General features: G+C 47.3%; 1 protein-coding gene across 1 annotated transcript in view; it reads left to right on the top strand.

Moving 5' to 3' along the window:
- Notch2 (notch receptor 2) overlaps positions 1–27,538 on the top strand; it is a 138,764-nt gene that overhangs the window by 86,217 nt on the left and 25,009 nt on the right. The window contains exons 6-19 of the mRNA XM_021632350.2: positions 996–1,229; positions 2,328–2,483; positions 3,044–3,232; positions 4,376–4,489; positions 5,219–5,332; positions 7,254–7,487; positions 10,949–11,059; positions 15,757–15,949; positions 17,371–17,516; positions 19,569–19,682; positions 20,978–21,097; positions 21,512–21,664; positions 25,559–25,787; positions 26,556–26,757. Of these exons, the coding sequence (XP_021488025.1) occupies positions 996–1,229; positions 2,328–2,483; positions 3,044–3,232; positions 4,376–4,489; positions 5,219–5,332; positions 7,254–7,487; positions 10,949–11,059; positions 15,757–15,949; positions 17,371–17,516; positions 19,569–19,682; positions 20,978–21,097; positions 21,512–21,664; positions 25,559–25,787; positions 26,556–26,757 (2,309 nt within the window). The remainder of the gene's footprint in view (positions 1–995; positions 1,230–2,327; positions 2,484–3,043; positions 3,233–4,375; positions 4,490–5,218; positions 5,333–7,253; positions 7,488–10,948; positions 11,060–15,756; positions 15,950–17,370; positions 17,517–19,568; positions 19,683–20,977; positions 21,098–21,511; positions 21,665–25,558; positions 25,788–26,555; positions 26,758–27,538) is intronic.

Below are 27,538 nucleotides of genomic sequence, written 5' to 3'. Positions count from 1 at the left end.
CTGCCTTCAGAGCGCTCCGCCAGGCAGCACGGTGGCCACGCTCCTCTCCTGTTGTGTTGTGTGGACTGTCCCCTCAGGCCAAGACACATTCTCACTCTTCTTGGCTCTTCCTTTCACAGCTACACCTCATTGGGCCTTTTTGTTTTAAATATTTTCCCTGTATTCTTGCTCATCCTAACTTTAAAAAAAAAATATGGTCTCTATTTTGAGATAATTGTGGCTTCACACAGAGTTGTGAGAATGGAAGAGAGATACCTGGGACCCTTTGCTAACTGTCTTATGGTAGTAACATCATGTGAGGTTACTGTACAGTGTCACAGCCAGGGCGCTGACACCATCCAGACAGGGAGCAAGGCCCTTATGGTTTGGTGTGGAGCTCCTTGTTTTCTTATTATGTCCTTTCTTCATCTTTTACATTTTTCTCCCCTTGCTTTTTTCACTTTTAATTGTTAATTTCTTGCCTGCCTGCCTGTATCTCTTCCCTTCCTCTGTGTGTGTGTGTGTTTCTCTCTCTGCTACGTGTATGAGTGTTTTGATTGCATGAATGTCTGTGCACCAGCATGTAAGCTTTCAGAGGCCACAGGAGGACATTAAATCCCCCGGAACTGGAGTTGCAGACAGCTGTGAAGCCACTATGTGGGTGCTGGGAATTGAACCCTGGTCTTCTGGAAGAGCACCCAGTGTTCTTAATTGCCTAGCCAATTTCCTAGCTCTGCATGTTTATTTCTTGTCCCAAGAATTTAGTTAAGTCCAGGGGACTTACAGAGTTTGCCTTTTACTTGGCTGGCTGGATAAATTTGCATGCTGTCAGAGCTCCTAGAGAGGCCGTTTCTGTTCTGATAAGTGTCACTTGACTAACACAAGACCTCCTGAAAATTCCTATGAAGGCGTGGACTGTTGTGGGTGCCACTTGCATCGGCAGGTTAGTCAGGGGCTGCTTTGGCGCGAATCGTCTATGACCTGAGGGCCCTGAGCCAGCCTGCTTTCCCCCAAAGGGCAGTTCTGCACGGAAGACGTGGACGAGTGCCTGCTGCAGCCCAATGCCTGCCAGAACGGGGGCACCTGCACCAACCGCAACGGGGGCTACGGCTGCGTGTGCGTGAACGGCTGGAGCGGCGGCGACTGCAGCGAGAACATCGACGACTGCGCCTTCGCCTCCTGCACGCCGGGCTCCACCTGCGTCGACCGCGTGGCCTCCTTTTCCTGCCTGTGTCCGGAGGGGAAGGCAGGTAAGGCCGACGGGAGGCTGGAGGGGGAGCAGGCGGAGGGGGCCGCGGGCGCTCGGACCCTCTCCCTTCCATGTGGCATCTGTGTTCTGCCGGTCGCACTCCGAGGGGAGGTCACACAGGGCCGTCCTGGAGTGTCGCCTGGCGGTGGAGGGTTGGTCGTTTTCCTTAGACATCCAGCTCCAGCAGAGTTCCTCAAGGAAGCACCTCAGAAATCCAGACCAGATGACCGATCCGTGGACTCGTGTCTCCATTTTCCGAACTACCTATTTATTCAGAAGAGTGTGCTTCCACCTCTCTGAGGAGGGGCTCTTGAGCCTGAAGAGCTAACCTCGTTTTCCAGACAGCCTCTAGTTTTAGGAGTAGCAGAGCGCTGTGGAGGCAAACACATTAGAGGATCCATACACCAAGAAACCCTGCCGCCCAGCACTTTTGAAGCGTTCTTATGCTTTTGCCTCTACCAAAGCCACGCCTCTAGCTTTGTGGAAGAAGCCTTGGCCAATTGCAGACTGGAAAATCCGGTTCTCACCAGAACCCTGCCGAGCAGGAAGGCTGGTATCACCTCCTCCCTCCACTTCCACATGCCTGGGCACTCGGCAGATCCTCCCCCACCCCAAAACCTGATCCAGGAATGCTGATGTGATTCCACGGCTGCTGGAGAATAGACAGATGATGTTCAGTTCCGAGGCCAGTTAGATGCCAGTGAGCCCGTGGTCGCTAGGTAACGTGACACTGGAGGAGGAGGATGCCAGATAAAACACAGGAAGCATGGAGCGTTTGACACATACTTACACAAACATTGATCAGATTTAACCGGAGGTCTGCTATTTCTGTCTGCTGATGCTGGTACTCTCCAGTGGATAGCTCCACTCTCCTGTATTCCTCCTCTAGTGCTTTGGTCTGGGCACGCTCTGCCCTGTGTGACCCTGGGTTGTGAGCAGCAGGTGCGGGCTGTGGTGAGTCCCTAGTGCAGGATCATATGAAGGGAATGGTGCCTCCAGATCTTGATGTTAAGTTAGGGTCTCCTGCTTTTGATGAAGAGGAAGCTTTGCTCTAAGAGAGGTTTTTGTGTGTGTTCTCTGTGTTCTCTTCCTGAGACAGGTCTCCTGTGTCATCTGGATGATGCCTGCATCAGCAACCCTTGTCACAAGGGGGCGCTGTGTGATACCAACCCCTTGAACGGGCAGTACATTTGCACCTGCCCACAGGGCTACAAGGGGCCTGACTGCACAGAAGACGTGGATGAGTGTGCCATGGGTGAGTGCCACCCATCTTTTCTGGGCTTTGAGGTCAGCCCAGCTAGTGTTTCAGTGGGAGTGTATTGTACCGTAGGGACTATTACAATCAACCTTTCCTGTATATTGCATTCTGGGAATTAAATGCTCTGACAGGTCTAGACTTGACTCTTAATAAAAGTTCCTGGACTGGGATGATGGTTCAGCTGTTAATTATACCCTACGTTTGCAGAGGATCCAAGTTCAATTCCCAGCATCCACATCAGGCAGCTCACAATCTCCTGCAACTCCAGCTCCAGGAAATATGACCTCATCTTCTGGCTTCAGACACACATATATGCACATAACTAAAAATAAATAAATAAAATCAATATAAAGTCCTACCTCAGTGAGAGGTTAAAAAAAAAAAAAGGAACAACACAAAATTGGAGATCACTCGGGTTATTTATTTTTATAAATTAACAAATAAACATGAAAACAGAGTGATCTTGCTTAAAGTGTGGCCCATGTGTCCTCTGTTACCCGAATTTGTGGAAACTCTGGCGTGTGCTTGGTCTGATAACTGGTTCTTATGTGTTACAGCCAACAGTAACCCTTGTGAGCATGCAGGAAAGTGTGTGAACACAGATGGTGCCTTCCACTGCGAGTGTCTGAAGGGCTACGCAGGGCCTCGCTGCGAGATGGACATCAATGAGTGTCATTCAGACCCCTGCCAGAATGATGCCACCTGCCTGGATAAGATTGGCGGCTTCACCTGTCTGTGCATGCCAGGTAAATGGAGTGGGCCAGCTGCGCCGACAGACTGCCCAGTGAGCCCATGCGCTGTGCCAGTGTGCGACCCCCTGTGCTGGCAGGGCAGAGTCGGGTCAGAACTCCTCTCCGAGCCCCTGCATTGCAGAGTAAGAGACTACTGGGTAGTTAGAGCAGCAGACCAAATCAAACAAGATCACCATGTCAGAGTCCAGCCTCACACGGTGGAAAACCTCAGAAACAGTTTCGCCCTAAGAACCCTCTAAACATTGAGTTCCCTGATGCTCTGATAGAGTACATACGCCGTCCCACCCCACTTACAAAATTAGACGTTAGCCAAACTTATGCCTCCATACACGTGCTGCTTACCCAGAAGGAGACCCAAGCTTAGTTGTATCCTGGGGCTCCTTGACTCCTCAGAGGACAGGATGGTGTGATGGCAGAAGTCAGCTGTTGTGTCAGTAAGGGATGTACAAACTCTAGCCTTGGGAAGGAGCCCTTCCTAATCCTGACCTTCATCCCAAGAGCACCACTTCAGCTGGTCTTTAGGAAGAGAGTGGGGATTCAGAAATTAGAAATTGGCCACAGAATGTGTAGTCTTTGTTTAAATGCTGTCTCGCTGCTGTCCTGGGGACAACCCTTGCATTGGTGGCTTTTCTTGTCACTAGTGAAGTACCTGACAATCAATTAAAGGCTCACAGGCAAGCCAGGCCATCGTGGCAGAGGAAGACATGGGTCAGGGCGTGTGGCGGCAGCTCCTCGTGTCTTAGTGGGTTCAGAAATAGATAACAGGACCAGCAGCAAAGCTAGCCATTGTGTTAAAGTCCCCTTGCTCATCTGCTGGCTAGGCCCAGCCTCCCCAGGGTTTCATCGCCTCCTTAAGCCACCCCAGCTGGGGACCAGGTGTTCAAACACACGAGCCAGTGAGGGATATTTCACATCCAGACCATAAGATCCTTGCTCCTTCTTCACATTGGCAAACCTGTCCTCCAGTGTCTGTGTTTTGCTGGCTGCAGGGACCACTCTTTCTCATAGCAAAGTCCCTTTGCCCTTGAAGAAGTGCTCGCGCTTGTAGGGTCGTAGCTGTCTCTGAGCATTTGTGTGTTCTTGGCTGGAAGGCCCCTTTCTTTCTGCCTGAACCGCTTGTGTGGTCCCTTTGTGCAGGTTTCAAAGGTGTGCATTGTGAACTGGAGGTGAACGAGTGCCAGAGCAACCCGTGCGTGAACAACGGGCAGTGTGTGGACAAAGTCAATCGCTTCCAGTGTCTGTGTCCCCCTGGTGAGTGCCCGCCACCTGCCCCTCTGCTCTCCCCAAACACCAAGCCAGCTGACCACAGGAAGGGGAGAGGGAATGTGTGTGGGCCGTGCATGAGGAAGTCATTAAAGTTCGGACCTTGTAAGAGACTGTGTGTGTGCCGAGGTGGGGAACTGTTTCAGCCAGTATGTCTTCCAAGTCTCCTGTGGCCTGAAGTCCAAGTCTGCTCTTGAATGGCCCCTGACCTCCCTGTCTGTGTGTATATTTCAGAGTGCTTACACCTCATAGAAGCGCAGGATTTTATTTTTTTCCTTGTGAGTCATATTCTTAAATCCCAAGGCATTTAATCCCATTAAGTCCAGGCCAGCAGCATACATCAGATTTTTTCCGAGGTCGTCTGCCTCCGCTAACATTGAAGGCAAGCCAGCTGACTTCTGTGGACAGTGGCTTTCCTAGTTATCTTCACAGAAAAGGTCCCTTTAGTCTAGGGATATAGTTACCAGCTTGAGACGCCACCATTCCATAGTGTCTCAGCTCCTCTTGCTTCCTCTGATCTCTATGCCCCAAAGAAGCAGGGGTAGAGCTCCAGTGCCCCCGACCTCTAAGCTTTGCCCAGCTGTTGCAGTCCCCTGTCAGGCAGAGCCATCTGCCTGGTGACCCATTGCCGTATGCTCTGCCAGTGACTGAGCCCACTGTTTCAGCAAAGGAAGATGGGTTAGGCTTTGATTTGTGTTGCCTCGGTGCTTCTTCAAGGTTTCACGGGGCCGGTGTGCCAGATTGACATTGACGACTGCTCCAGTACTCCCTGTCTGAACGGGGCCAAGTGCATCGATCACCCGAATGGCTATGAATGCCAGTGTGCCACAGGTAAGTGGCAGTGCACTCTCCATCCCTTGGGAGTCACCTCTGTTGCAGGGTTACTGTCTTCCACTGGTTGCTCAGTGCTAGGGCGCAGAGGGAGCTTCACTCTCTCTAACAGCCAGGGCCTGGCTCATGCCAGAGAGAACTTTTGCTGCTCTTACAGTACCCACTTGCATCCCCTGCCTCGTTTTCTCCACCACAGTGGTTCTGCCCACATGCTCAGCCATGTGTCTATGTGTTTGTGGAAAGGATTTGGGCAGAAGCAAGCTTCCAGCTGGCTTCCCTGCCTCCTTGGGAAGAGGAGACTTCTAGAAGAAAGATGTTCCTCACCCAGTCTCTCTGCAGGGCCTTCCTCTTGTCTCCTGAGCCCAGTGTTTACACAATGTAGGCCTTCTGCATCTAGGACTCAAGTGTCCTTGAGCGTTAGAGTTGTGTGTGACAGGTATCTGGGATGGTCTGAACCACCGTGTGATTTGATTCTATATTCCGAGAAGAGTGGGTCAAGCAGATAAACATTTCTGAATCTTGGGCCATATTTCCCACTTGGATGTGGGTTTCATTAAGCCAAGTGACCATTTCACATATGATATTCAGAAGTGCGTGTCATCAACATGGAGAAAGTCTTGAAGTTAGTGAAAAAGGAAACGCTTTCTCTTTTGACAGTTTGAGACAGAAGTCATCAGTAGGGGCTCAGTGGTTGAGAACGCTTGCTGCCCCTGCACGGGTCTTAGGCTTGGTTCCCAACACCCACATAGCAGATCACAACCATCTGAACCTTCAGTTCCCGGGGATCTGACACCCCGTTCTGGCCTCTGGGCACCAGACACACGCGTGGTGCACACGTACACACCACAGCCAGGCGGACACTCAGTAGCCCTGAGTGGGCTGGAGAGATGGCTGGGCCGTTACCGGCTAGGCCCACAACCGTAAATAAAGTCATGGGGAGAGTCACGGCGTGAGTTAGAAAGCAGGTTCGTGGTGTAGAGGCAGGGTGCCCACCATTTCTCTCAGATCTCAGGAAAGCAAACGTCGTCCCCACGGTGGCGCAGAGCTAATGTCGGCCGTAGGTGCGGACAGTGCCGAGGTGCCTTTCTCCGGAGACACTCCAGGCTTCTTCCCAGCCCGCTCTGTGGAGCAGGACGTCACGGATGGGAGGTTAACCTCCAGATATCATGTTTAAAAGGGACAGGAGGGCTGGTGAGATGCCCCACAAGCTGAAAACGTGACTGTGACTCCCAAACCCCACGGAGCAAGGAGGGACCCAGCTCCCAAAAATTGTCCTGATTTACACATAAAGTGCTGTGACATGTACACACCCACACCATCCAATTAAATGCAATAAATTAAAAATCAGTGTAAAAGAGAAAAGTGAGAAGAGACCTCCTGGAGCCTTTTAGGAAGCGGTGGGACATGGATCTGGTTACAGCTCATTCGTGGGAACGCTCACCTCAGTGTCTTTCAGGTGGTCCTAACTGGCTCATTCACTTTATTTAATGAGGATTTATTTAGAAACTAGTAGCATAGCACTCTTGGAGGGGCTCTGAGAGTCCATCTCGGTCCCCAGAGTCAGAATTGGAAGACAGAATACATGAAACCATAATCAGTGCCTGCGTGTTGGGTTGGAGGAAAGATACTCAGACACAGCCTGCCAGGGGGAAGTGTGGAGCGCTTTTCCCTGAAGCCCAGGAAGCAGCGAGGCTGAGAAGACAGCAGTGGACTCAAGGTTCAGGCGTGGGCCACCTCAGTTCTGCAGACTCCATCAACAGTCTCCGAGCCTGGGTCCCCAAGCTCGAATTCTAAAGCAAACAGGCAGTTCTCATGGCTCAAGGCCAGCTGTAGAGATTGTTCAGGCATGGACGGACTGCCTTTGAGTGTAGAGGCCGCATGTTTCCTGGTTTTGGAGACTGCAGCAAAATTCCTTCTGCAGGTTTCACTGGCGTGCTGTGTGGGGAGAATGTTGACAACTGTGACCCAGATCCGTGCCACCATGGCCAGTGCCAGGATGGGATTGATTCCTACACCTGCATCTGCAACCCTGGCTACATGGGGGCCATCTGCAGTGACCAAATTGATGAATGCTACAGCAGCCCTTGCTTGAACGACGGGCGCTGCATTGACCTGGTGAATGGCTACCAGTGCAACTGCCAACCGGGAACGTCAGGTAGGACCGTCCCTCCGCCCCTGCTTCCTTCCCTCTCTCCCAGGTTTGTTCTCTGGCATCAGCAGTCTAAAGTGACAGCTTTCTTCCAGCCGTGTGTCCGGTGGGTAGGTGGGTGGGTGGGTGGGGTCTCAGGCATTTCTGGCAGTTAAGAGACCTTACACCTTGGTAGTTACAAAGAAGAATGCCAAGGTGCCAGCCCTGTTTCCAGGGCTCTTCCCTGTCCCCCTGAACCTGGAAGGAGAATGCTAGCTGAATGAGGGCCTGCTTGTCTGTCTTAGAAGAAGCTTTGGAGTCATTTTGTTGGGCAGCAGCAGCAGCTCACAGGTTTCCCTGGAGTCCGTTTTACCTGTTAGAGGAATGATCTTGGACACAGCTGTAGCTAGTAGACAGAGAAACACTGTGTTCAAGATCAAAGGAAAATGTTATTAGTGGAAGATTAACTACTGTGAGCCTTTTTGAGCAGAGGATCTGCCAATACACAGGGCGATTTGTCGGGGAGTCATCCTGGACTTAAGGAAGTTGGCCTATGGAGGAGGCAGAGGTAGGGGAGTGGGGAGCTGCCCTGATTTTATTGTGTTCCTTCAAATCCATTTCTTCAAACTTGTCAAAGGCCCTGGTCTTCATCCAGGGCCTCACACATGCCAAGTTTGAAAACAAAGTCCTTTTTGAATTGCTCAAGCATACGAAAAACATCCCATGCCTTCACAGCTGAGAATGTGGGCCCCCTCCCCACATTTAGATAACTCCCTCAAAGGACTGAATAGAGCTTTGTGAAACCTTCCAAAAGCAATTTGCTTCCGGGCTGGTCCCCAGACATGAGAAATTGCAGGACGAAAGAAATGTGAGAGATTTACAAGCAGTTGAATAGGTGCCTTTAGAATGGAGGGGCTGTTTCAGGCTTGCTGTCTCCCCTATTGTAACAAACGTTGCTGGAAACTTGGCGAGTGGTGGAGTGGCAAGAACCTAGTTTCCCCTGGGATTATAATCTTGTGCCAGAGTATATCAGGTAGGCTTTCCTTTGGGGGACAGAGGCAAGAAGTTAATATTCATGGTCTGCAGCAGGCAGCGCGTAGAGGAAGGCCAGACCCATTGCTGCAGCTGTTTGAAGAATTAGGGCAGAGAGCCGCAGGCTACAGAGTTGCTAGTCTGTGTTTAGTGCGAAGGAGCTGGCATGTGCATATGTGCCAGAAAGTCATTTAGGAGACACTGTGGATAGACTCGTCATTGAGTAAGACTTTCTGATTCAGATATCCTGCAGTCCCTGTTTGCTAGTCTGATGTTCCTCACAGCTTGATAACCATTCCTGGAGTTTTCACCGTCTGGATGCTTCAAGGGAGATAGACTCAGTCACTTTCAGGACCTTCTCTCATCTGTCCTTTCATGATGCTCAACTGTTGAAGTAATTAACCAGTTCCTTTGGGTTTCAAATAACCCAAAATGGCTTGACCTAGCCATAAAGACTCACTAAGGAGGAAGAAAGCAGAAACACAGATGATTCAGCAGCGCCTTAGAAGCCTCGTATGGGCTGTGGAGTCTGTGACAGTAGAGTCACAGACGTTGGGAGAGGACAGCACAAGCAGGACAACTGCAGACCTGGGGTCTCGAAGGGCTGGTATGTTAGTGTAGATGCTTGTGCCCCAGCTTGATCGGGTACTGTTTTCAGCTCAAGTGAACCACGCATGACCTGAGAGACTAGAGCCGCACTGGCATGCTGGGGCTTCATGGGGCTGCCTTTGTGGACTGAGGGCTGGAAGGCCCACTTTTGTGTAAGGAATATGGAAGTTTGTGTCTTGTTCATGGGTAGTGAGGTTAGCCTCATCATAGTAGGAAGACTGCATGACATTCCAGAGCTATCATACAGGTGGTAATTATTAATAAATATTTGATTCACTTACAAATAGTAGTTTGTGAGTAAATCAACATTTGGTTAGAAGTTTTACCTGTTTGTATTCCTATTATTGAGTATTCATTTTTATGCTTTTTTATATCACAAGGTATTCTATGGTAAACAAAGCTTTCTTACATGCAACTTTAATGCAATGTGAGTATTGCATTTTGTTGCCATTATATAACCATGGCAACAATAATAATTGATGTGTCGCTGCTGTTTAGTTATTTGTTCTGTCAAGCTCATGTTAAGGTGACCAAACCCTCACTCATCTAGGGAACAGGCTGGGAGCTAAGCAACATAACATCCAGAGGTTTATTTTAACACCCACAGTAACCAGCAAGTTTAAGGTGATAGATGCAAGTTCCAAATTTTGATTTCAAGGCTCAAAGTTTATTTAAGGTGCAAAATACTGTCAGCTATTTTACTAAAAAAATTAGAAGTTTATTTCCTTTACTTAGTATTTACTAACTGTTCAAGACTAATTAGCCCTGATTTGTATGCTAAGGTTTTGTGTTGTAGTAACTAAAAAATGAGTGTTGGGCCATAATATAATGGTTATATTAGCCCTAAGATTGTCACGCCAGTATTACCTAATCCACTATCACAAATAATAAGGCAGAAACACCTGTTAGATTTTATAGTTGCCTTATTTACCTTGGGCCGGGCAGATGTTTTTACCTATGCCGGCTGTCTCAGTAACCTCCCAGCCCCCATCCAATGCCATCCGTCTTAATCCTCCTCAGTTGGACTACCTTTCGGCCATAATCCCACGGTACTTGCTTTTTTTCTTTATCTAGGCCTCTCCACACCATCATTGCTGTCCTTTTTCCAGTCCCACGTGGTTCCTTCTTCAATCTAACCCATCGTGGCGTCCTCCTTCCTCTTCTCTTCCCGTCCATCTCTCTCCCATGATTCTCTCTTCAACCCAAAAGCCTGGGAACCTTGGCCATGCCTACCCCATTCTGCGCTGCTCACGTATAGGCCATTTAATTAGCCAGTCAAGTAGGTTTACAAAACAAGGATAGGTGTACCCAGATCTTGAGGGCTAGTAATATGTATTAGACTAACCTCTAACAGTTTTGTTTTGTTGTTGTTAAAATAGGATTCTGTGTAGAATGCCGCTGTTTCAGCTCACCGTTCAAGCTGTGGTTGCACTTCTGGCTGTGATGCTTTCTCAGTCTGAGGACTGAGAACTAACAAGTTATAAAGTGACAGGTGTTCACATCTTCACCAAAGCATTCTTAGGTGAAGCAGGCATGTGTTTGTTTGGCTGTGGGCATTCAGATGTGAGTGCGCAGCTGGGCCCTGCTGCCTGGATCCTGGCTGAGATACTGACAGTTTTGCCTATATTCCTTTGTGCCATTACCATGACAACAGAGTAGAAGGGACAAATCATGGCTGAGTCTGAGTAATCCAGTCCTAGATTCTGTGGACCATACTTGGCGAAGCCCTGCTTTGCTGTGTTAGCACTGCCTGGATTCCCTTCAGACTTCTTACTGTGTAGCCCCATGGGCGGAAGTGCTGGCATTCCTGTGGTAATACACAGTCATTTCTCTGGGTCTCTTTATAGGTGTTAATTGTGAAATTAATTTTGATGACTGTGCCAGCAACCCTTGTATGCACGGAGCCTGTGTGGACGGCATCAATCGTTACAGTTGTGTCTGCTCTCCAGGATTCACAGGTAATGGGCCTTGCGTTTGGAGGAGATCTCCTGTAGTCCCACTGAGTTGGGAAAGGGGCCCCTAAGTAAAAAAAAAAATCACTTTTTCACCTGTTTCCTGTTTCTCATTGTCTCTGGAAGGTTTGCAATCTGCTTCTGTACTTCTCTGAACCAGTCTTCTGTTTCCAGACCTTTCCTAAGTGGAAACAGAGTTTCCTTTAGCATCTCAGGCCAAGCTTTTCTTGCTCCCTGAGAATTCCTAGCAGACTGTAACTCTTCCTCACTGTGCTTGAGTTAATGCCTCCAAAGCCACCTTTGTTTCCCTCCAGGCAGAGGCCAGCGCCTTCTGTAAAGCTGTGCCCAAGGTAAACATGCATGGAAACGCTGCATACTCTGGGGTTTTGCCTCTCCGGGAAGCCTGTCTGGGGAGGGTGGTAATTTGAGGAGACCGCACTAATTTGGCTAGAATGAGCAAGATCTTTTTGCCCATAGAAAGAAATTAAATAATACTGTACGGTAACTCCTGCTTAGGTATGAACCTCTAGAGAATTCACACATGTACCCATAGCTGAAGTGCAACCCACACACTTCTCTCTTCTGTTTCCTTGTTAATATTAACTTTGTCAGTTACTTTTCTGGTAAAATGGTCATCGAGGCTCCAGAGGAAGCCTGGCTGACAGCTCAGTATGGCACAGGACCTGTCATGGGGATACACTGCCTGTTCTGGATGTTACCACATACACGCAGGCATGTGTGATATTAACCTCCAGTAACTGGCATATGGTTACTTGCTTCCCAGGTGAGCAGCCTACTTCAGAGCCTTTGGCAGAGCCTAAGGACAACCAGAGCCAGGTGAAGAGAATGGCTACCATTCACCAGCTGGCTTCCCAGTTTCTCTGTGTCAGTGGAATGACCATGCCGATTGACAGTAACATCTGTGCTTCAGTGGAGCTCGGTTCTTCCTGGTCACTGGGAAGCCAGTGTGGTGAAGGTTTCGTGCCGCCACCCACTGAGGCAGCCAGGTGAACTTGGGTATCCAGAAAGCTGTTCCCCAGACTAGGTGGGAACTAACTAAATACACAGACCTGTTGAAGCTCTGTGTAGTTAAAGGTATAACAGGAAGAGAGTAGCTGATTTGTATGAACAGCTCGTTTGAGCCAGGAACCGAGTTGCTCGCCCCATCTCACTTGGTTGCCACAGCTGCTGTTGTGCCTGTGCTGTTGAGGAGAGGCCTGGGAGTGGAGAGGCAGAGCGATGTTCCCAGTGCCCTGCGGCCAGGGTTCTGCTTCAGCACCTGACCCCAGAGCCCAGGTTCCTTCCCATTACACGGCCAAGAGGGAGCCTATTGTGGTTTCCTTTGGGATTATGTAAGGCTTCTTACAGGACTTAGGTTTTTGAATGTCAGTGAATCATATTCTCTCTGTTTTTAACATTCAGCAAATCAACAGGGTCAAAGAGGGAGAACATAGGCTAAAAATATTCTAAAATAAACATAAGGTGTAGTATGAAACTACATAGCCAAGACATGGAATGTTTTGGTTACTGGGTGGTACCCTCTTCTTGGGAACTGTTTTTTGGCCAAGAAGTTATTTTGTAAATCTGTTGCTGGAAATGTCCGAGATTCATGAGCCATAACTGTGAGGTTTTTTTTTTTTTTTTTCTATTTTATTTTAGTGAGTTCCCTATCATTTTAATAAGAACTTTAAAAGATCCAAGGGAGGCCTTTATCTCTTCTCTTTTTAAGGTTGTCCTCTATTCTCTCAGCAGCTCTTGAGACTCAGATTAGATGGGGAATATCAGTCATCATGTGATCCTATAAACTCCTTTTCATTCTCCAAAGCCCCTCGTGGTGTTTGTGGCAGATCCCCTAATCCTAGCTGTTCTGGAAGCTCATGCAAAATGGTCACGAGTCTTAGACCTGCCGGGACCACAGACTGAATTCAAGGCAGCTGGGCAATTTAGTAAGAACTTGTTTCCAAATGAAAAGTAAAACAACAAAAACAAACAAACAAAAACAGCACAAAAAGATGCGGTACACTAGTGGAGTGCTTGCCTAGCATGCATGAGGCCCTGGGTTCAATTTCAAGTACCAACCAACCAACCAACCAAACCCCAAAAAGTAAAACAGACCAAAACCAAAACCAGTTTCCCAGAAACAAACAAAAGCCCCATCCCCCCCCCCCCCCCAGATCTACTATCTTTCTAAATTCTCCTAAGCATCCATAAAAGGAATTGTTCTGTCCTTGGTTAAGGAATATGGGTCCAGACATGGAGCCTGATAAAACAGCATAGACACTCCTTCTGGGGGCAGGGACCCTCTTCCTCATCCTTCAGCAGTAATTAGCACAGAAGAAATTCCCAGAACACATTAGCAAATGAATAGAGCACCTCTGATACCCATCCCAGACACAGCGTCCAATCCGCAGCATGCTGTTACCCATTATACGCCAATTAATTTGGTGTGAACATTAAGAAACATACAGTAAATTCTCATGTTGACCACCATTGAGCCCCACAAGGTGTGTAGCTGGCACTAGCCATTTCTGAAACCAGCGGACACTGCATGAGGGCAGAACACTACGGGAGTAGCTGCTGATCTCCACAGCAGACTGCTTAAGTGGGGACATCAAAATGGCTTCAATGTTTATTCTGGAAATTATTTAAGGGCAATTGGGGGACTAGAGATATAGCTCAGTGGCAGAGTGCTTGATGATCCCAAGGTTTATCCCTAGTACCACAAAAAGAAGGAAGGAAAGAGGAAAGAAAAAAGGAAAAAAGAAAGAAGAAAGAGGGAAAGAAAAAGGAAAGAAAGAAACGTAGGTTTAAAAACGAGGTGATCATGCTGAACACTTGGAAGACTGAGGCAAGACTGAGGCAAATGGCAAGTTTCCCAGACTGTGGGTCCTTACCACAGGAGCCACCAGTGACGGTTCAGGGTGCATGGGAGGCCGGCAGCCTGCTGATGCCTTACTTTAAAGGGTGTGTCTCTCTCATTTGGAACTTCCTGAACTAAAGAAATACAGTGTTACTCTTTCTTAAATTCATTTAAAAAAAAAAAAAAAAAACACTTTCAAACTTGATTCAGAACATTGTGATAAATTCCTTCATAAGGGTTACTAGATTTTACTCACAGCACTATAGGAAAAATTTAATTTCATAGTACTTCAAAATGTTAAATCTCAATTATTGTAAATGTAACAAGACATTTGTATCCTTAGTCCATAGTATTTTATCCAGTGGAAGACTGCATAAAGGCCACAGCAGACAGCTCTTCAGAAGTTCAGTCCTGGGTGTGTCCTAGCGAAGGACTGTCCTCTGCCATTTCATGCACTGCCAGCACTTACATTTTTAGAGGGAGCAGTGTCTGAACCACATAAACCATTGGAAATGTGGTCGTTAGGCTCAAGCCACCACACTCTGTGGCAATGGGGCCTAGAAATCTCTCACTGTTCTAAGAAAGGTTGTATTTATTTTCTTTTTTTTTAATTTTTTTATTTAACTTTTATTAATTACACTTTATTCACTTTGTATCCCCCCATAAGCTCCTCCCTCCTCCCCTCCCAACCCCACCCTCCCTCTCCCTTCTTCACACATGCTCCTCCCCAAGTCCACTGATAGGGGAGGTCCTCCTCTCCTTCTTTCTGATCCTAGTCTATCAGTTCTCATCAAAAATGGCTGCCTTGTCATCTTCTGTGGCCTGGTAAGGCTGCTCCCCCCTCAGGGGGAGGTGATCAAAGAGCAGGCCAATCAGATTATGTCAGAGGCAGTCCCTCTTCCCATTACTATGTAACCCACTTGGACACTGAACTGCCATGGGCTACATCTGTGCAGGGGTTCTAGGTTATCTCCATGCACAGTCCTGGTTGGAGTCTCTGGGAAGTTCCCTGTGTTCAAATTTTCTTGTTCTGTTGCTCTCCTTGTGGAGTTCCTGTCCTCTCCAGCTCTTATTTTCTTGTGGGTGCCTGATGTCCAGCAGAGGAGTGATAGGAGCTTAAGAACCATCTAACATGGTGCTGGAAACTGAACTCTGGTCCTCAGGATGAGCAGTCAGCATTCTTACCCACTGAGCCATCTCTCCAGCCCTGGAAACCACATCTTAAAGAGACTTTTGCACATTAAAGTTTGAAAACCGCACTGGTCTAGACTGGGCGTCACTGAAGTGTTTTCTCAGTTATTGGAGGGCAGTAAACGCTTGCTTGCAGACTGCTCACAGGGGAAGAAAGTGGGTTAATCCTACTCTGAACCAAAATAGTGTTCTTTTTTATTGATTTAATGTTAAGCTAAGCAGTCCATTCGTGTCCCGGTCAATTGTGATGTACCATAGATAGAAGTGTAAGAAGCTGACTGAAGAAAAACCACAGAACACATCAGCCAGAGCTCAACATGCCCACACAGCTGCGGCAGGAGAGGTAGCTGTGTTTGGTGATGTTTGATGTTCTCCTTAATACTTGTGAAGTTCTGGATTTCTAAGCCAGAAGCAGTGTGCCTGTGAGTGCTGCAGTGCTGTTCCGATGATGTCAGTAACTCTGCTCCCTTATTAATTGCAAGTGCTCCTGGTGCCTTCCTTGCATGGCATGAAGTGCTTCCCTGTTAGCCCTTGAACCTTGATGTCAGTGCCGAGGGCACATACAGCCTTGCCTAGGTGAAGAGTGTCTGCAGATGTTCCTTGAGAATTTAAGTCTGAGTAACACTGACCCCCCTCCCCACACCCGTTACAGGGCAGAGATGCAACATTGACATTGATGAGTGTGCCTCCAATCCCTGTCGCAAGGGTGCAACGTGCATCAATGATGTGAATGGTTTCCGTTGTATATGCCCCGAGGGACCCCATCACCCCAGCTGTTACTCACAGGTGAATGAGTGCTTGAGCAGTCCCTGCATCCACGGAAACTGCACTGGAGGCCTCACTGGGTAAGTAGCTGCCATGTGCTGGGAGCTTCTAATGGACCTGCATGCGATAGGGAGCAGCTGCTAATTGGCTTAGGTCAAGCAAGTTGGCTTTTAAAACCAGCTGAAGGAAACACCAGCACAGTAGCTTGAGTTTGCCAATTGGGGACTTGACCTGATACTTCGGTGAAGGTTTTGACGGTCTATGTCAAAGTCTTCCAGATTACTGCTTTGTCCATACAAGCTGGCCCATCTTCTCAGACTGAGAACTTATTTGAGGAATGAGGACTTTCTCCTTATTTCCTCAATGAGGACTCCATGGGAAGGTCCAGGAAGTTCGTGAATCTAGCAGTTGTGTTTTATCTTACAGGATTGAGATGTGAGGAATTTCTAGCTTGACACCCCCACTCACCTTGACACAGCTATCCCTGTTCTATCGTAGCGCCTGTGGTCTCTGAGGTAGAAGTGGCTCAGCTGACTTTAGACCTAGCTCTGATAATGCATTTGAAGCTTGCGTGCACTCAGAGTTGTGTGGCGTACGATGGTTTTAAAACAAGAGTGACTTAGATGTCATGAGATATAGCATACGTTTGTCATAAGACAGCATGAGAATGACTGCTTCCCAAACATGAAAGAATAGAGAATGTATTAGATAAGGTTTTTTTGTTTTTTGTTTTTTGTTTTTGTTTTTTAGTGGCTTGACTTGGATTTCTGATCTAGAACACGACACCTCTCAGCAGCTCTCCCCATCTCTTTCTCCCCATCTCCCTCCTTCCCAGCTCCCCTTCTCTGACTGATCTGATACCACATTTAAGTGCTGATGATATCCAGATCAGATACTATGTGCATTTCTTCAGGTATTGTCAGCTTTTTGCCTTTTCTTGCTTTCTGAGGCAGGGTTTTGATCCGAAGAAAGCGTGACTGGCCTGTAGGACTCCAGTCAGCCCCCAGCAAGCTCGCGAGGCTCTGCTGCTGCTTATTTCTGATGTCTAGTTTGTCCTGAGCTTCCTTCATATTAGTGTTTCCTTCAGCTCGGCCCCAGGTAGTTGACAAACCGTTGCTTATGTCTGCAATTCTCCAGCTTCCCAGTGAGCCAGGGAAGCACCGCGAGGTCTCTCTGCTGAGTGTATGAGACGGATTCATGACTCTCGCCATGTGGAGGTGACACAGGATAGAGCCATAGGAAGGGAGAAATGAGCTAACGTCTGCAGTCTTTGCGCTAGGGAGGCTGAGGCGGGAGGATTACCATGAGTTTGAGGTGAGCCTCCAGCACATAGTGAATTCTAGGCCAGCCAGGGCAACAGAGTGAGACCCCATCCCCAAAATAGCACATAAAACAAAAAGAAGGACAAAACTATATATCCCTGTGTGTCTCTCATGACTCAGTTGTACCTTTGTACTCCTCCCCCCCCCCCAAATGGTAAAAACTCTTTATCTTCTTGCAGCTATAAGTGCCTCTGTGATGCAGGCTGGGTTGGCATCAACTGTGAAGTGGACAAAAACGAGTGTCTCTCCAACCCGTGCCAGAATGGAGGGACATGCAACAACCTGGTGAACGGCTACCGATGTACATGCAAGAAGGGGTTCAAAGGTGAGACAAAGGCTCGGCTCTCTATACCTGCTGCTTTCCTCACCTTTCCATACCTCTGTTTCCACTGCTTTTTGTTGCTGGTGTTTACTCATACAGTAAACACGCTGAGAAACTAATGTTCCTAAGACACATGGGGAATCATTGTGCCCTCTGCCTACCGGAGATGTAAACCATTGGTACAATAATACTTACAATGAACAGTTAAGATTCCACTTAGGGGCTGGCAAGATGGCTCTGTGGGTAAAGATACATGCTGTCTGACAACTTAAGTTTGAGTGACTAATTGTAAGCTTCCTGGCCAAGGCTTGATTCTATAATAAGTCAAATAGCTTCTTGGAAGTGGGATGAAAATATTGTACTTACTGTCACTGGATTCTATGGTGTGTTCCGGACCTTCCCAGCAAATTCTTACACATGAGCTATTCTGGATACTTAGTTTCCTGTGGTCTTCTGGGAAAATATGTAGCAGAGGAACATATTTCAGAAGTATTTTACTGTCAGTTTTCCATGTGTTGGGCTGTTTGACACTTCAGTGTGTTTTAGAACTACTCAATTTGATGATGGGTTGAGTATCCCTAACTCCAAATGGGGAGTGTTCCAAAATTAGGAACTTTTTGAACAGAAATATGAAATGAAAGTTCACGATGCTTTATTTCATGTACAGTATCACTCTAACATATTGTATTAAATTACCTTCAGGTCATGTGTAAAAGATGCACTGGAGATATAATGACATCCCTCAATTTGGCTCTCTGTTTGTAAGAGTCTTCACTCTCTCCCACCTCTAAAAACGATCCCAAACATTTGTGAAGTTGTCTTAGGGTTACTATTACTGTGGTGAAACACCATGACCAAATGCAAAGTTGGGGAGGGAAGGGTTATTTGACTTAAATCTCCACATCACTGTTCATCATGGAAGGAAGTCAGGACAGGAACTCAAACAGGCAGGAACCTGGAGGCAGGAGCTGATGCACAGGCTGTGGAAGGGTGCTGCGTACTGGCTTGTTCCCATGGCTTTCTCAGCCTGCTTTCTTACAGAATGTAGGACCACAAGCACAGAGGTGGCCCCACCCACAATGGGCTAGACCCTCTGCCATCAATCACTGATTAAGAAAATGGTCTATAGGCTTGCCTACATCCAGACCTTATAGGTGTTTTCTTTACTGACGTCTCTTGGATGACTTTAGCATATGTCAAGGTGACATAACTGTCTGGCACAGATATTGAGTATTTCAGAGATAGGGTACTCAAGCAAGATTCTGAGACAGATTGAGGAATATCTACTCCAGACACTAATGTTATGATATGTTGTATTATATTTGCCAAGAAACATGTAGATTCAAAAGCATTTTCATGTTTTTAAAATCTCATTGGAACTTTCTTATCAATGATCAAATGGAAAGTGAGAATATAAAATCAAAACCTGTTTGTTCAGTGAGCTGTAGACACCAGGCTTCTGTCTCCTTACTCCCCGTTTGCTCTGGCTTCTCCATTTTTAAGGGTCTGTGTTGGGCCACATTGAGGTGCAAAAGTGGACAGGGTCTGAGTACTGCCTTAGTCCCGCTTACTGTTACTGCTTTTTCATCTTTTAGTGGGAATACATGTTCTGCCTGGAAATAGAACTATGTTTAATGCTTCAGGACGTAGCTTACTGATAGCCCAGACTGCATGGGTGGGAGAGTGGGCATATTCCAGAGGTTTTTCTTACAAGTTTTCCTGTGTTCTGGCCAGAAAGCTCATGTTAAAGGGCCGTTGTTTAGACAGAGCAGCATGCTCTTCAGCCATAGTGGGTTCTTAGCCCATTATGGAGAATCCGCTTATATTTGGAGAAGTAATCAGGCCTTCAGGCATTCCCTTCAAAGTTTCGACTGACCACTGAGTGACTGCATATCAGAGACTCAGAGCTAAAATGAATGAGCAGGTGTTCCTGTGACCCAAAGAAGTGAGTATCATTTCTGTGGTACCTAACCACTAGGAGGACTGGCCAGTAACTGAGGTAATAAGAGACTGACACTTTCAGTTGTGTAAAGTTTTCCCCTTTTCCACCCACAGGCTACAACTGCCAGGTGAATATTGATGAATGTGCCTCAAACCCATGTCTGAACCAAGGAACCTGCTTTGATGACATTAGTGGCTACACTTGCCACTGTGTATTGCCTTATACAGGTGGGTACTGCACGTGCCAGTGGGGTCAGAGGGCTGCTGGTGCATGCCCCGTGCTGGGCAGTGACTCAGGTCAGTGATGCTGCCCCGAGGACTCAGGCTCTGGTGTCGCTCATGGCCTTACAGACTACATCTTGAGGTTTGAGGAAACGTAGTGGGGAAAGAGCTTACTTTCCCCATGCTTTTTGGTGTTTGTGGGGTTGTATTTGTTTTCATGGTGCAGGGGACTGATGCCAGGGCCTTATGCCTGCTAGGAAAGGGCTCTACACCTCAGCCCTGTGTATTTGTGTTTGGCTTTTTAGAGTTGTATATGGCCAGAACCTGGTGCCTAGTTGGCCCAGCAGTGTCTGTCCTTTTCACACTGTGACACGATGTTATGGAGAAATTCATGCTAGTGTGATTTTCTTTCTGAATACAAATTTTTAGGGTGACTATTTCAGTTGGTTTTCTTGTAACTTGACTTCAGAAGCAACTGAGTGGTCCTGTGAGATGCCTCCATGGGGGTGCCTTCATGGGTAAAGGCACATGCCGCCAACCCTGAAGGTTGAAAGGATTGGGTCTACAATTCATCTTTGGAAAACTAATGTGATTTAAGGACATACTTCGGTCTTTTCTTTAATGAAATCATTTTATTTCTTTTATTTTTCTCTTAAGTTTGTATCAGTATACTAAGGCAGGAAGCATTCATTGATGGGCAGATGTCAGCATGCCATTGACATAAGTAAAGGCTGTCTGGCAACAGCTGCCTCTCCGTGAGAGACTGAACTGAGTCTCCCCGTTATGTTGCTGCTGTTATGAATTGTGATATAAAAATATGATATACAGGAAAGCTGATATGCACACGACCCGTAGGTTGAGAACCAACGGGACCTGAGGGACACCTGCTCCTTTCAATACTTGCCTAATGTAGCTAACCTGGTGACCTCTGGCAGCTCATTTATTTTCTCTGAACCTTCTTCATAAGTAATAAGAAAATCAGGATAGCATGTCTTTATAGCGGATTTCTGTGGCAAAATGCACTCTCAGTCCTTCCTAGCACCGAGCAAACCCCCAGCCTCTGCTGGCTGCCACCGCAGCAACATAACAGTTATGAGGTAGCAACAAGAATAATGTTCTGGCTGGGGGTCACCACAACATGAGGAACTGTATTAAAGGGTCACAGAATCTGGAAGGGGGAGGACCTTGAGTCTCTTGGCAGTGCTGTAGACTGGGATTCTGAGCACATCTAGGTTTAGAGACTCAGGACACCATCTTTTCTTTGGTTGGTTCTTTATCACAGACTGTCATTTGCTTTCCAGGCAAGAACTGTCAAACAGTGTTGGCTCCCTGTTCCCCAAACCCTTGCGAGAACGCCGCTGTCTGTAAAGAGGCCTCCAACTTCGAGAGCTTCACCTGCGTGTGTGCTCCTGGCTGGCAAGGTAACGGCGCCAGTGCATGCTGTACTTGAAGTCAGCCGACCAGGTGCTCAGAGGACACGTGGGTGACACGGGAGGCTGGAGGCTGTGGGAGCCTGTACTCTTTACACAGGAGCTGCTGGCTGGAAGGGCTCATGACGCCTTCCCAGATTTCATCTTTGCAGTCCTTAAGTAGCTGAGACACTCCAACCCAAGAGTTTCAAGTGATGAATAGCAATTGGGAGGGATTTTTCAGGGACATCGAGGCCTTTCTGGGACCTCCTGCATCAGACCAATCAGATGTTTGCTGAGAAGTTGCAACCAGCCTGCTCTAAGCTCACGCTGCTTAGAACTCACACTTACCTGAGCTTAGACCACGCCTTGATTTCTGTGGGACCCACCCCTAAAGACCAGCTGTTGATCATCCTTTGTTTCTAGGTCAGCGCTGTACAGTTGACATTGACGAGTGTGTGTCCAAGCCATGTATGAACCATGGCCTCTGCCATAACACTCAGGGCAGCTACATGTGTGAGTGTCCTCCCGGCTTCAGTGGCATGGACTGTGAGGAGGACATCAACGATTGCCTTGCCAGTGAGTACACACGCCCCCAGGAAGAAAGCTCACAGAGCGAGAGTGTGCAGTGAAGGCTGTGCCTCTCACACTGACATCAATATACCAGACTCTGGTGCTCTAAAAGCTTCCTTCTGAAGCTGCTGTCTTTAGAAATGAAAGTAATAGAATCTGTTTTGGGCATTTTTCTACAGCATTTTAAACACTGACCAAGTAGGGACAGGGCTGAGGGAGCTTTGTGAGAACACAGATTTTTGAAGGGCAGTAAACATAGAAAAAAAATCACAAGTGTTTTAATTGTAGAATTCATCAAATTTTGCCAAAATGATAACCCAAAAGCATCAACCATAGTGAGCGCTTTCTTCCTCTAGAAGCCCTTCTGTAGCTTCACCTTCTATTCTGTAACCACGCCTTGTCCCATGCCACCACAGACCCAATTCTGTCGCCGCAGATAAATTAACGCCTTTAACTGCTTTATATAGATAGAGCTGTATAAGCGTGCTCTTATCAGAAGAGCAGCTCAGGCTGGTTTCCTCTGCTTTATTGGTGAGTGGTCTCCGCCGGGCTGTGCACATTGAGGGTGCTCAGTCCTCAGCGCCGACCCTCAGAAGCTCAGAGTCTAGGCCTCTTGGTTTCAGGATAGTCACACTTGGGGATGTGACCCAAGTAGAATCACGAAATTCTTTCATGTTTTCATATATGTCTTGCATGCACAGCCTGGAGGTTATGTGATATAATTCTTTAATTGTTTTAATACATCTGTACACTGACTGTGGTGTGAATTTTATTTCATCTTGTGGCATGATGTTGACCCTCAAGGGGTTTCAGATCTTGGAGAACTTTGCATCTCAGATTCTTGGACTATTTTTGCCTGCCCTATGCATTGTTTATTTGTTTGTTTTTCCAGTTTTTTAGGTATCATGGATAGGGTGTTAGGAAGGGGGTGTAGATGTGTGGCTTCATTCTCTGGGGTAAAGCCCTCTGTGTGGAATGAGTCATGCTGTTCCTGCGCGTCTTACTGCTAAAACACAGCAGTGTTTTCTAAGGTGCTTGTACCATTCTCATTGCCACCAAAATTATACGGAAGCGCTACTTGGGCCCTATGTCTGGAAACGCTTGGTGCCGCAGTGGTTTTAGCTCCCACATTGTCTGCACGCTGCATCTCATTGCTCTCACCCTCCTGACAGTGGTGCTGACCACCTTTGCTCAGGTTCTTGCTCTACAAGCAAATCTTTCGTGCAATGTCCATTTAAGTCTTTCACACATTTGGAAAACATTATTTGGGTTATTTATCTTAATTTTTAGTTCTTTGTATTTTCGGTGTAAATCAACTGTCAGGTGTTTGCCTTGTAACTATTTCCACACATATTGTTTTTCTTTTGAAGGGAAAGATGACACCGTGTTTGATCATTTTTTGTAGTTTATGGATCACATATCCAAAGCCTCTAAGGTTTGCCTCCTGTTTCTTCAGAGTCACATACTTTCTGCTTTTTCTTCTTGACAACGTGTTGTGTAAAACACCCTTCCAAGCAGTGAGACATAGAATCTTTTTTTATTCTTGCCAAGTTTTTAACCTTTTTAGAAATCAGCCTTTTTATTAAGTTTATTTATTTACTTTACATCTAGATTGCAGCTTCCCCTTCCTCCTCTCCTCCCAGCCCTTCCCTCCCCCCCTTCCCCTCAATCTCCCCCTCATCCCCTCCTCCTCAGCAAAAGGCCTCCCCTGGATATCAACCCACCTTGGCATATTCAGTTGCCGTAATACTAGGTGTATCTTCTTCTATTGAGGGCAGACAAAGCGGCCCAGTTAAGGGAAAGGGATCCAAAGGCAGGCAGTGTAGTCAGACACAGCCCTTGCTCCTGCAGTTAATGGCCACACGTAAGGACCAAGCTGTCATCTATTACATGTGCCTATAGGGGGCCTAGGTCCATCGCATGCATGCTCTCTGCTTGGCAGCTCAGTCTCTCTCAGCCCCTATGGGCCCAGGTTAGTTGATTCTGTAGGTTTTCTTGTGTCCTTGACCTCTCCGACTCCTTCAGTCCTTCCTCCCCTTCTTTCACAGATTTCCCAAGCCCCACTTAATGTTTGGCTGTAGATCTCTGCATCAGATTCCATCAGTTGCTGGGAGAAGCCTCTCTGATGACATTTATGCTAGGCTCCTGTCTGCAGGTGTAGCAGAATATTGTAAACAGTGTCAGGGTGGGCTGGCTCCCTCTCGTGGCATGGATCTCATTCAGCTCCATCTTTATCCTGCACATGTTGTAGGCAGGACAAATAGTGGGTCTAAGGTTTTGTGGCTGGGTTGGTGGCCCAATCCCTCCATTGGGAGGCTCGCCTGGTTCCAGGATGTAGCTGGCTCAGGCTCCACATCCCCCATTGCTAGGGTCTTAGCTAGGGTCATCCGCACAGAGTCCTGGGAGTTTCTACTGTCCTAGGTTTTTAGCTCATCCCAGAGATTCCCCACACCCCCATCCAGTTGTCTTTCCCAGTGCTCTCTCTCTCTCTCTCACTCTGCCTCTGTCTCTCTCTTTTCACGTCTTTAATTATTTTAGTTTGGTTTGGATTGAGCTTTGATAAAGTGTATCTCAAAGATTTTATCTTTCTTAGTTAGGTTTCCAGTGCTCTGATAAACAGCAACTGTGACCCAAAAGCAACTTGGGGAGAGAAGGGTTTATTTCATTTTACTATTTATAGTCCATCACTGAAAGAAGTCAGGGCAGGAACCTGGATAGAAGGAGCTGAAGCAGAGGCCGTGGAGGGGAGCTGCTTACTGGCTTGCTTCCCATGGTTTGCTCAGCTGCTTTCTTATAGAACCCTGGACCACAGTGAACTGGGCCCTCCCATATGACCCATTAATAAAGAGAATGCCCCCACAGGCTTGCCCACAGGCCTGTCTGATGGTGACACTTTCTCAGCTGAGGCTCCTTCTTCCCAGATGATGCTGGTTTTTGTTGAGTTGACCAAACACCAAACCGAAACAAACAAATAAACCTGTGTGGCACATTATTTAACTGACCTGTTTTCATATTTTCTGGCACAGATTCATTAATATTTTCTTATTTTGCTCTCAATAGCTGTAAGGTGTGTGATGACTTTTATTCTTGTGTCTAGTACTGATCATTTTTTCCTTTTCCCTTCGAGAAGCGTCTCTGTCTGGGTAGAACTCATTTCTCACTCTTACAGCTCAGGCTGACCTGAACTCACTGTGCAGCCTGTGCTGGCCTTCAGGTGACAGGAGTTTTCCTGCCTCGTCTTCCAAAGTGCCGGGATCGCAGTGAGAGCCACCAGGCCTGGCTTTCTGCAGTTATAGCTCAACTTTGCACATGCTGACAGCTGTGCCATGTTTTCCTGCTCTGATTTCTACGTCGTCAGATTGTACATGATTATAACTCAGAACCTGTTGACATTACTGTGGATGGAGGAGCTCTAAGAATAAGTGTGTGATTTTAAAAATAATTAAGAAAACACTTTCGTCCGAGGCTACCTAAAGTTTAAAACAAAGTGAAAGGGCGAAGCACAGGAAGGTGATTGATTCATACAGTATTCATACAATGTTCTGCTCCCTCAGCCCCCACAAACACGTTTTGAAAATCCTGGTTAATGTTCACGATGATGGATGTGTTAAGCCACGTAACTGAGTTACATATGTGCAGAGGACCGAGTCAAGTTTTGTGACTCTTCATTTCATAAGATAGTGTTAATATGGATTGAATTGATCTTCGTTGTCGAGCAGATAAAATCACAGCCAAGTGTTAATTGATTCACTTGTCATAGCAGGGTGTCATGTCAAAATAAATGTAAAGAGGTTACACATGAAAGGTGGAATTGCACTTCTTAAGGGTAGGGCTTGGCCTGGGCCGTTTGCCTTCACAGTGCCGCTGTTCTGAGTTCCACTTGTTTTTGTCATGGCTCAGACCCTTGCCAGAATGGAGGCTCCTGTGTGGACGGGGTGAATACTTTCTCCTGCCTGTGCCTTCCCGGCTTCATTGGAGATAAGTGTCAGACAGACATGAACGACTGTCTGAGTGAGCCCTGTAAGAACGGGGGGACCTGCTCCGACTATGTCAACAGTTACACCTGCAAGTGCCCCGCGGGATTCCATGGGGTCCACTGTGAAAACAACATTGACGAGTGCACGGAGAGGTGAGCAGGATGTACCTGGGTGCCACAGCTCGCAGGGAAGGGGGGAGCATGGGGAGGAGCCTTCATAGCACAGTGCTGGGACTGGAAGGCGAGGTGACAGGCCCCCCCCCCCCCCGACCTATTCCACATTCCTCCCTCATTGCTCAGTTTTTGAAAGACATGTAATTAGAAGGTCAAAGGTCAGAGGTTGAATAGACCATCACTTATCACTTAGTGGGATAGACCATCACTTATTTCCTGCTATGGAGCGGAAGAGCCATCGATTCTCTTCTTTTCTCCCGTAGTCTCTTTGTTCCAGTTGCAAGTCGACCTAAAGATGTCTCTTTGTAGGTCTGTCACCACTGTCTAAGTAGTTTTTGGAAAGTTTGCTTTATTTCTTTTTTATTATTTGAGCATTTGTTTATTCTCTTTCAAAAAGAATCTGGAGTGAAAAGCTATTTAGGACTTTTCATGTAAAGCCAGTTGATTTAATGATAAAATATGCTATGTGGAAACCCACAGGACTGGGTAAAACTTGGAAAGCACTGCTCTCGTTAGTACTCTAGACAACTCTGCCATTTACATATTCCCAAGACGTTGGTGGAAAAGAGGTTAATACTCACTGTAACCTCGGTCTAATTTAGAAGGCTGTAAAACTTCCTGGGCATGGGCATCAGAGTCTCGGAGGTGCTTGTCCCACAACAGCCTGGATTCCAGAAGCCAGGCTGTACAGGAGCAGCTCCGGGCCGCAGATCACAGAGCTGATATCGTCTCCCATTCACTCCTCAGCTCCTGTTTCAATGGTGGCACGTGTGTTGATGGAATCAACTCTTTCTCTTGCTTGTGCCCCGTGGGTTTCACCGGTCCTTTCTGCCTCCATGACATCAACGAGTGCAACTCTAACCCGTGCCTGAACGAGGGGACGTGTGTTGATGGCCTGGGCACCTACCGCTGCACTTGTCCCTTGGGCTACACTGGCAGAAACTGTCAGGTAAGCAGCTTCCCTCCTGCACCCGGCTCCGCACAGCCGCTGAGGACTCTGTCTAGTTTCCAGGCAGGGTGAACCACTGGAAAAGAGAGGGCTGTGCATCTCAGGTGCTCCCCGAGATGAATCTGAGCCACCTTCCTGATAGCTAGAAGATTCCAGACTGGTGACACCAGCAATGTGATATGGGTTAACAAGAAAATATGGCTGGCAGTGAGCACATACCTTTTACAGTAGAAGTACAGGAAGAAAGGTGTGTTAGCTTTCATTGCTGTTACAGATACCATAAGAAAAACAACTTATAGGAAGTTTTTCTGGGCCTGTGGTTTTTAGAGATTTCAGGCTTCTCTGGCTGCTTTTGTTAATGGACCTGAGACACGGGTAAGTGTCACAGTCACAGGAGCTGGTGTAGGAGTTTTTTTCACTTCATGGTGGCCTTGAAGCAGAGAGGGACAAGGAGAGGAGGAGGGGAGGGGAGGAGAAAGACAAGGGAAGGAAGGGAGGGAAGAACAGTGGGAGGGGGGCAGGAAGATGAGACAGGGGAAGCCAAGAACAAGTTGTAGCTCCCCCAGACATGTGTGACCCACTTTTCCAGCCTCACATTCCCTCTAGCTTTCAGAGTCCTTCAGAGATAATACCACAGTTGGGAACTGAGCCCTCAGCGCATGAGCCTCTGGGGCCATTTCCTGCTCATCACTCACAGGACAGAACAATCAAAGTAAAATCAGTAAATACCCAGTACAACTAACAGGGTAATGCTTTGCAGTGTCATGACATAGCTATAACC

The sequence above is a fragment of the Meriones unguiculatus genome, chromosome 10 (genome assembly GCF_030254825.1).
Source record: "Meriones unguiculatus strain TT.TT164.6M chromosome 10, Bangor_MerUng_6.1, whole genome shotgun sequence".
In the NCBI taxonomy this organism is placed as follows: domain Eukaryota; kingdom Metazoa; phylum Chordata; class Mammalia; order Rodentia; family Muridae; genus Meriones; species Meriones unguiculatus.
This window is presented reverse-complemented; position numbering and strand designations above follow the sequence as displayed.